General features: G+C 38.2%; 1 protein-coding gene across 1 annotated transcript; it reads left to right on the forward strand.

Annotated features, from left to right (window-relative positions):
* The first annotated feature begins 651 nt into the window (after nt 1–651).
* Nucleotides 652–1,356, forward strand: LOC137638096 (tropomyosin alpha-1 chain-like). Its single transcript, XM_068370223.1, has one exon. It carries the CDS (start codon nt 652–654, stop codon nt 1,354–1,356), a length of 705 nt encoding a protein of 234 aa, XP_068226324.1.
* The last annotated feature ends 9,122 nt before the right edge of the window (nt 1,357–10,478 follow it).

The raw sequence follows: 10,478 nt of genomic DNA on the forward strand, positions 1-10,478 counted from the left end.
ATTGTCGTTGTAAACATCTTCGATTGAGCTCCCAAAGCCTGCAGGATTTTTTTGTCTTCACTGGATCTTTTAGTCGGTTTTCTGAGAGAGAGAGAGAGAGAGAGAGAGAGAGAGAGAGAGAGAGAGTGAGAGAGAGAGAGAGAGAGAGAGAGAGAGAGAGAGAGGACCATTTCAGAATCGTCGTTGTGGACATCTTCAATTGAGCTCCCAAAGTCTGCAGGATTTTCTCGTCTTCACTGGATCTTTGAGTCGGTTTTCTGCCAAGTCTTCAGTATTATTTCGTCTTTATTGCTTTTTGACCAGGCCTTGAACTGTTTCTCAATGGCTGCTACAGGATTATTTTGTCTCCAGTGATGATTCTGAAAATCTTCATCCTCCTTGACTCCAGGAATTCTTCGTCTTCAGAGAAATGTGTCAATATTGTTTTCTAATTTTAATGCTATATTCGTTAGCCATGGAAGGCACTGAGTAAATCTTTACTATACAAAAGGGTTAGATTTATGACTGACAGAATAATTTTACTGGGATCTTTGACAGCTTTTGGCGCCATGGCATGGTGCTGTGGAGACGAGGATTTACATAGAGAAGCAGAAAAATTCTTGGATTTGATGGATCGGGAGGAAATGGAGAGACTGCACCCAGTAGTCTACGATGGCGCAAATTATGTTGCTGGAGAAAACTAAGGAACACGCACAATTGGAGGAAGCATCTCAAAAGGATCTAAGTGAGGAGTTGGACGGTGCCGAAGAGGGAACTAAGTTATTTGATGATTTCTTTGCTAGAATACACCAAGAAACGGAAACGACCAATGACTTACAACGCATCTGTGAAGAGGTGCATGACGCAGAGGAAGAAGAAATTGAGTTATCTAAGGACAACATAGCCATATCAGCTTTAAATGCAGATTTAGATAGAGCCAATAAGAAAATTAAGGGTCTTATGGCAAATCTACAGAAAGCTGAAAGTCAAAACGATGAACTTCGAGAGGAGCTTTTGGCCAAGACATTTGTTCAGGTAGGAGAAATTGAGGTATGTAATAATATCGGTAACTTAGCTTTAATTGATGATTTAGAGAGAGCCAATAAGAATATTGAGTCGCTTTTTGTAAGTCTAGAAAAAGATGAAGCTCGAAACGATCAAATTCGTGATGAGCTTTTCGCCAAGGCATATGTAGAAAAGGAATTAGAAAATGCCCATGAGGAGATTCGGATACTCGAGAAGAGGCTGGAAAGAGTAACAGGAGATCTCGAGACAGCCAACGAGAAACTTCTGGAAAAGAGAGACTTGGAGGAATACGTTGAAAGTGCTGATAATGAGATCCGAACACTGGGCTCAACTGGACAGTGTCAAGGCTGAAAACAAGAGACTGAGGACCGAAAACGTTTTGCAAAAGGCTACTTTAGAAAGTGAACTTAATGCTGCAGTCGAGGAGGTCTACAGAATGGGAACTAAATTGGATACTGTCCTGGATGAGAACTGCAAATTGAAGACTGAACTATTAATTAAGAAAGACGTGGTGTGCGATCTGGAAATGGCTGAGGAGGAACTGGAAAAACTCTGGAAAGAATTTGCTGGTGTTAAAGCAGAGAATAGACGACTGAAGAGAGACCTCTCAGAGGAAAGAGTCGCAAAAAATATGTTGGTGAAGGCCGACGAGAAGAATAAAAAACTGGAAGAAGAAATTAGGAATATAAATTCAGTGACAGACGAATTTGCAATTTATAAGGAGAAGTATCAAGATATGATGGAAAGAAACGAAGCTAGAGATGGAATTAAACCATAAGAATTACGCTATTAGCCAACTTGTAGACGGTCTCTCTCAAACGCACTCCGAGTTGAAGGAATTATATCATATGGAAATTTCTGGTGAGCAGACTGGGGATTTAATATGGGATGGCCAGTTGAATAGATTCACACTTCAAGAGACGAGAAGGTAGGGCTGGAAAAGAAACTAAAGAGGAATTATATCCCAACGCAAAATATGAAAAAACTGGGGATTATGATGTCGCCACCAAAAAAAAAATAAAAAATAAACTGGTGATTGTAATATCGCCACCAAAAAAAAAAAAAACTGGTGATTGTAGTATCGCCACCAAAAAAAAAAAAAAAAAAAAAAAAAAAAAAAAAAAAAAAAAAAAAAAAAAAAAAAAGAAATGGGGAGTATAGTATCCCCACCAAAAAAAAAATGGTGATTATAATATCACCACAAAAAAAAAAAAAAAAAAAATGGGGAGTATAGTATCCATACCCAAAAAAAAAAATGGTGATTATAATATCTCCACTAAAAAAATATATATATTTATAGGAAAAAGGGAATAAAATTTTTGTTTAATTTTATTTGGAAAGGAATTTTTTTTTTCTGTTTAGTTTTGTTTGGAAAGGAATAATCTTTTTGTTAAGTTTTGTGCTTCACCCATTCTAGAGAGGTTCAGGACATCAGTCCCACTGGAAAGGACACCTGAAACTATTTGGCTTGAAGGACGCTTGGATGGACTGCCCCCAGCTTAAAGGATGCAAGGCTTAACTATCCAGCTTGAACGATGCTTGGAATAACCTGGAGGACAACAAGATCTGCAGAGGGAAGGAACCTGGCTGATTCTAGTATGCTATGTACCTTGATGGACGAGTACAAGGTGTTTGTCAAGTGTACAAATGGTCGGATATCTAGATCTATTCCTTTGGATACCAACCTTCGGGTGGTTCTGGGGGAATAATCTAGAAGACTGGCTCTGCAGGGAGATGAAGCTGGGATTCCTCTAGTATGCAGAGAAGTTCTTGGAGGTTGAACCAAGACATCTTTGACTTGGAAGAGAAGCTGCATCTTTTGGAGGTAGGAATTCATGGTTAGGTGGGCAGCATCAGTCCAAATTTTTAGGAACTCGCAGCTGTGGAGCATCAAATAGCAGGAGCAGAAGCTAGTAGCAGCTAGTAAAAGTTAATAGCAGAAGATAGCAGCAGGAGCAGACCCAGCAGCAATGGAAAAGCAACAGTTAGCAGTAGCTAGCAGCAGTCGCAGCTGAAGTTAGCAGCAGCAGTATGCAGCAGCAGTTATCAGCAGCACCTAGCAGCAGCTAGGAGAAACAGCAAGCAGGAGGTGCTAGCAGCAGCAGTTTGCAGCAGCAACAGTTGCAGTAGCAAGCGGCTGCAGCAGAAGCAAGCAGCAGAAGCGAGCAGCAGATGCAGCAGAAGCAAGCAGAAGCAAGCAGCAGATGCAGCAAAATCAAGCAGCAGATGCAGCAAAAGCAAGCAGCAGATGCAGCAAAAGCAAGCAGCAGATGCAGCAGCGGCAGCAGCTAGCAAAAGCAGCAGCAGCAGCTGCAGCAGCGGCGGCTGCAGCTGCAGCAGCGGCAGCAGCTGCTGCAGCGGCGGCTGCAGCGGCAGCAGTGGCAGCAGCGGCAGCAGCGGCAGCAGCTAGCAAAAGCAGCAGCAACTGCAGCTAGCAAAAGCAGCAGCAGCAGCAGTCTGCAAAAGCAGCAGCAGCAGTAAGCAGCAGCAGTAAGCAGCAGCAGCAGCAGTCTGCAGAAGCAGCAGTAAACAGCAGCAGCAGCAGTAAGCAGCAGCAGCAGCAGCTACCAAAAGCAGCAGCAGCTACCAGAGGTAGCAGCAGCTGCAACTAGCAAAAGCCGCAGCAGCAGCAATCTGCAAATGCAGCAGTAAGCAGTAGCGGCAGCAGCCGCAAGCAAGAGCAACAAGAGCAGCAGCAGCAGCAGCAGCAGCTTGCAATGGAAAATAGCAGCAGCTAGTAGCCGAAAGCCACAGCATACAGCAGCTAGCAATAGTCGAGACTGCAGCTAGCAGCAGCAGTAATTAGCAGCTATAATTAATAGTAGTTAACAGCCTCAGTTATGAGCGAGCAGAATCTGCCAACAGTTGGGGGTCGTGAGAAGCAGCAGGAACAAAAGCAGCAAAAACACAAAAAATCCTAAATAGAAAAAAAAAAAAAAAAAAAAAAAACCAGCAGACAGAAGAGGACGAAAAACAGCAAAAAAAAAAGAAAATTCTAAGAAATATACAAACCCCCCCCAAACAAAATTGTGATTATAATATCACCACAAAAAAAAAAAAAAAAAAAAAATGGTGATTATAATATCGCCACTAAAAAAAAATGGTGATTATATCATCGCCACCAAAAAAAAAAATGGTGATTATATCACCACGAAAAAAAAATGGTGATTATAATATGGCTACCGAAAAAAAGGGTGATTATAATATCTCCACCAAAAAAAAAAAAAGAATGATGATTGTAATATTGCTACAAAAAAAAAATGGTGATTATAATATCGCCATCAAAAAAAAAAAGAATGGTGATTATAATATCGCCACAAAAAAAATGGTGATTATAATATCGCCACCAAAAAAAAAAAGAATGGTGATTGTAATATTGCCACCAAAAAAAAAAGTGATTGTAATATCGCCACCAAAAATAAGAAAAAAAAGGGTGATTATAATACTGCCCCCCCCCCAAAAAAAAATGGTGATTATAATATCGCCACCAAAAAAAATGGTGATTATAATATTGCCACCAGAAAAAAAAGAATGATGATTGTAATATTGCCACAAAAAAAATGGTGATTATAATATCGCCACCAAAAAAAAATGGTGATTATAATATTGCCACCAAAAAAAAATGGTGATTATAATATCGCCACCAAAAAAAATGGTGATTGTAATATCGCCACCAAAAAAAAAATAATGTTGATTGTAATATTGCCACCAAAAAAAAAAAGAATGGTGATTGTAATATCGCAACCAAAAAAAAAGAAAAAAGGTGATTGTAATATCACCACCAAAGAAAAAAAATGCTGATTATAATATCGCCACCAAAAAAAATGGTGATTAGAATATCGCCACCAAAAAAAAAGAATGGTGATTGTAATATTGCCACCAAAAAAAAAAGAATGGTGATTGTAATATTACCACAAAAAAATGGTGATTATAATATCGCCACCAAAAAAAAATGGTGATTGTAATATCGCCACCAAAAAAAAAGAATGATGATTGTAATATTGCCACAAAAAAAAATGGTGATTATAATATCGCCACCAAAAAAAATGGTGATTATAATATCGCCACCAAAAAAGATGGTGATTATAATATCACCACCAAATAAAAAAGAATGGTGATTGTAATATCGCCACCAAAAAAAAGAATGGTGATTGTAATATTGCCACAAAAAAAATGGTGATTATAATATCGCCTCCAAAAAAAAAAAAAATGGTGATTGTAATATTGCCACCAAAAAAAAAAAGAATGGTGATTGTAATATTGCCACAAAAAAATGGTGATTATAATATCGCCACCAAAAAAAAAAGAATGGTGATTGTAATATCGCCACCAAAAAAAAAAAGAATGGTGATTGTAATATTGCCACAAAAAAAATGGTGATTTTAATATCGCCACCAAAAAAAAAGAATGGTGATTGTAATATCGCCACCAAAAAAAAAAAGAATGATGATTGTAATATTGCCACAAAAAAAAAGGTGATTACAATATCGCCACCAAAAAAAATGGTGATTATAATATCGCCACCAAAAAAAATGGTGATTATAATATCGCCACCAAAAATATAATGGTGATTGTAATATCGCCACCAAAAAAAAAGAATGGTGATTGTAATATCGCCACCAAAAAAAAAAGGCGATTGTAATATCGCCACCAAAGAAAAAAAATGGTGATTACATCGCCACCAAAAAAAATTGTGATTATAATATCGCCACCAAAAAAAAAAGAATGGTGATTGTAATATCGCCACCAAAAAAAAAAAGAATGGTGATTGTAATATTGCTAAAAAAAAAAAAAAAGGGTGATTGTAATATCGCCACCAAAGAAAAAAAATGGTGATTATAATATCGCCACCAAAAAAAAATGGTGATTATAATATCGCCACCAAAAAAAAATGGTGATTATAATATCGCCACCAAAAAAAAAAGAATGGTGATTGTAATATCGCCACCAAAGAAAAAAAATGGTGATTATAATATCGCCACCAAAAAAAATGGTGATTATAATATCGCCACCAAAAAAAAAGAATGGTGATTGTAATATCGCCACCAAAAAAAAAAATGGTGATTATAACAACGCCACCAAAAAAAAAGAATGGTGATTGTAATATCGCCACCAAAAAGAAAAGAATGGTGATTGTAATATCGCCACCAAAAAAAAATGGTGATTATAATATCGCCACCAAAAAAAAAAGAATGGTGATTGTAATATCGCCACCAAAAAAAATGGTGAGTATAATATCGCCACCAAAAAAAATGGTGATTGTAATATCGCCACCAAAAAAAAAAGAATGGTGATTGTAATATCGCCATAAAAAAAAATGGTGATTGTAATATCGCCACCAAAAAAAAAGAATGGTGATTGTAATATCGCCACCAAAAAAAAAAGAATGGTGATTGTAATATCGCCACCCAAAAAAAATGGTGATTATAATAACGCCACCAAAAAAAAAAAGTATGGTGATTGTAATATCGCCACCAAAAAAAAATGGTGATTATAATATCGCCACCAAAAAAAAAGAATGGTGATTGTAATACTGCCACCAAAAAAAGAAATGGTGATTATAATATCGCCACCAAAAAAAGAAGCATGGTGATTGTAATATCGCCACCAAAAAAAAACGAATGGTGATTGTAATATCGCCACCAAAAAAAAAGAATGGTGATTGTAATATCGCCACCAAAAAAAAAGAAGGTGATTGTAATATCGCCACCAAAAAAAAATGGTGATTATAATATTGCCACCAGAAAAAAAAAAAGAATGATGATTGTAATATTACCACAGAAAAAAATGGTGATTATAATATCGCCACCAAAAAAAAAATGGTGATTATAATATCACCACCAAAAAAAAATGGTGATTATAGTATTGCCACAAGAAAAAAAAATAATGATGATTGTAATATTCCCCTTCCCCCCCCCAAAAAAAATGATGATTATAATATTTCCACCCAAAAAAAATGGTGATTGTAATATCACCAAAAAAAAAAAAACGTTGATAATATCGCCACCAAGAAAAAAAAATGGTGATTATATCGCCACAAAAAAAATAGTGATTGTAATATCGCCACCAAAAAAAAGAAAAAAAAAGGGTGATTATAATATCGCCACCAAAAGAAAAAGAAAAAATGATATTTTGATTATAAAATAAATTTTAGAATATACTTACCCGGTGAATATATAATAGCTGACGTCTCCGATGGCTCGACAGATTCCAAAAACTCGCGAGCGATCGCCGTGAAGGTTGCGGGTGTGCCCACCAGCGCCGACTATCGGCCAGATACCGCATATACTTGTCAATTTCTCCAGTTCTTCTCAGTCTGCTGGGTCTCTATCGGGGAGGAAGGGAGGGCCTTTAATTTATATATTCACCGGGTAAGTATATTCAAAAATTTATTTTATAATCAAAATATCATTTTTAAATATTAAACTTAGCCGGTGAATATATAATAGCTGATTCACACCCATGGTGGTGGGTAGAGACCAGTATTAATACAATAAAGGCGTATATGCTCAAGAGTTTTTTGACAATTATTTCATAAAAAACCAACTTAAGTATAGGTACCTGGTAAGGAAGCTGACTCTGATGATTACTTTGCCTCATTAGTCTGCTTTCCTCACGAAGCCCAGCCATCCTCTCAGGATGCTGAAAGACTCCCAGGAGCTGTTATATCCAGGGCGAACACCCCTATAACAGGACCTCATCAATACCCTTAATCTGGGCGCTCTCAAGAAACATTTTGACCACCCGCCAAATCAAAAAGATTGCGAAAGACTTCTTAGTCTCCCGTACAACCCAAAATAAGATTAAAAATTTCAAGAGTAGATTAAAAGGATATTGGGATTAAGGGAATGTAGTGGTAGAGCCTTCACCCACTACTGCACTCGCTGCTACGAATGGTCCCGTGTGTAGCAGTCCTCATAAAGAGTCTGGACATCTTTCAAGTAATATGAAGCGAATACCGACTTGCCTCTCCAAAAGGTCGCGTCCATAATACTTTTAATGGATCTATTTTGCTTAAACGCTACTGAAGTTGCTATCGCTCTGACTTCATGAGCCTTGACTTTAAGTAAATTACGATCCTTCTCACTTAAATGAGTGTGTGCCTCCCGAATCAAAAGTCCAATAAAATAAGACCACGCATTCTTAGACATGGGCAAAGAGGGCTTTTTAACGGAGCACCATAAAGCCTCTGAACAACCTCGTAGCGGTTTAGCTCTGGATAAATAAAATCTAAGAGCTCTAACGGGGCACAGCACTCTTTCAACTTCATTCCCCACAATCTCAGAAAGACTGGAGATATTAAATTCGTAAAACGAGGTTCTACTGGTAGAACCTCGGTTTACGAATTTAATTCGTTCCTTATGCGAACTCTTAAACCGAAAAATTCGTATCGCGAAACGAATTTCCCCATAAGAATGTTATAAAATCGAAATAATTAGTTCAACCCATCTACAAAAACCAATTATCACAAATTTTTCCTTACACATACAGTACTCTACTGTACTCTACACAAAATTATTAAAATATTGCAGTCATTTAATGATGAAAATATGGATATGCATGTACAGTAAACCTGAACTTTACCTTAGAGGAGTGTTGCTGCTGGTTTGATGGAGACGAGAGGAGGGGAAGGAGGAGGAGGTGGTTACTGCTTGGAGGGAGAATCTCCCTCCATGAGAACTTCAGGAACGTTGCCTGGAGTTCTCTCGCGAGAATGGCGTTCACTATCACTGGTTTTGCGTTTGCGAGACTCTTGGTCATTGTCTTTCACAGTTCTTTTCTCCCCCTTCACAAGATATTTTTCAATAGACACCTGCTTTTGTCTGTTCTTTAAAATTTTATAGAAGTGACCCACCCCATTATCGACTAATAAATTTATTGCACGGTCTGTTTCAGCCTTATTCGGGACATTTTCCTCAAGAAAACATTTCACGTCTTCCCACTTCTTTAAAAAATCTTTTATCTCACTCGAAGACAGTGATTTTGCAGTGCCTCCCTCCTCGTAAATGGTTCTTGCCTTCTCGCAAATCATGTTCTCATTTACTGAATCTCCTGCGAGCTGCTTCTCATTTAACCACACCATTAATAAATTTTCTACGTCATCAAGAATAGGTGGCCGTTGTTTTGACAACGACGATACACCTTTAGCTACTTTAACGGCCTTTATTTCTTCTTTTTTCTTTAATATTGTGCATATCGTCGACTGCGAGCGATTGAAAAAACTAGCAATGTCTTTCACACGCATGCCTTGGTCATGCTTCTCGATGATCTCCTTCTTCATCTCGATCGTTATCATCACCTTCTTCTTACTGCTTTCCTTCTTCGACATCTTAGGAGCCATTGTCTATCACAATAATACACAGTACAGTACTGTAATCACAAATGAGTGAAAATAAAACAAATCACAAACCACGTGTAAAAATCACAAAGAAACCGTCCACGAATTCACTAAGTATGTATGCTATTGAGACGGCGGATACTGAGATAATGAACGAGTGAAGGGGGTAATAAAGGGGTTTAGGGGGTGGTAGGTATGCGTGGGAGGAGTCACGTGACTCCATTGTGAGATGGTGTCGTTAAGTTATTTCCATGAAAAATGCGATCGGGAAGCGCGGCGTTAACACTTTTCCACAAAAAACGGCAGGTGGAAGGGAAATTTAAATTCGTTAACTGATACAATATTCGTTAACCGAGACGAATTTTTCAGGGAAAGTCACTTCGTAAACCGAAAAATTCGTAAGCTGAGTCGTTCGTAAACCGAGGTTCTACTGTATATGTTTATTGATTTTTGCATGTGTGTTTCATTTTGTACTAATGTGCTTACATTATACGACTCATTTCGCAATTCTAACCTTTTGATGTAAGGAAGAATTGCGTGCTTCAGGTAGAAATCAGTTTTATTCATGTCTAATGTGAAATTATTAAAAAATGCGATATCAGTGAAGTAAGGGCAAAAAACATGTTCTGTGTTGCGGAGGGTTCGTTTGTTCGTGCTTGTCACTTGCCTAGTCCGAGACCTCTTTCAGGCTCCCCTGCACCAGGGAGAAGGAATGTCGTAGGACCTAAGGGAGTGAGGAGTGTAAACCAACGAACAGACGTTCCCTCAAAGGTATCAGACGTTGCTCGGCAAGCACGTCCTTGCCAAAAGACAGGAGAGACGAAGTTTCTCCTCGTCTTCCGGTGATTCGTCTCTTTAAAAGCCTGGGCGTAAAATTTCGAGACGGTTGAAACGTTTATTAGTTCCTTCAGAACAAGTTCAACGTCCTAGCTGTAGTCATAATAAGAGTCCCGTTCATAGCGATGACGTTCATGTACAGACGTTTCTGCCACAGACTCGACGTGACGTTGAGCGGTAGACACCGTAGACACAACGTGACATCAAGTGTCAGTCACCGTAGTCTCGATATAGCATCGATCAGCAGTCACTGCTGTTTACTACGTGACGTTTGAACGTCAGCCACCGCAGTCACAGG

The sequence above is a fragment of the Palaemon carinicauda genome, chromosome 1 (assembly GCF_036898095.1).
Source record: "Palaemon carinicauda isolate YSFRI2023 chromosome 1, ASM3689809v2, whole genome shotgun sequence".
Taxonomy (NCBI): Eukaryota; Metazoa; Arthropoda; class Malacostraca; order Decapoda; family Palaemonidae; genus Palaemon; species Palaemon carinicauda.

What these genes read in the sequence shown, in the direction of transcription:
- LOC137638096 (XM_068370223.1), top strand. Translation starts at nt 652, where the DNA reads ATGGCGCAAATTATGTTGCTGGAGAAAACTAAGGAACACGCACAATTG.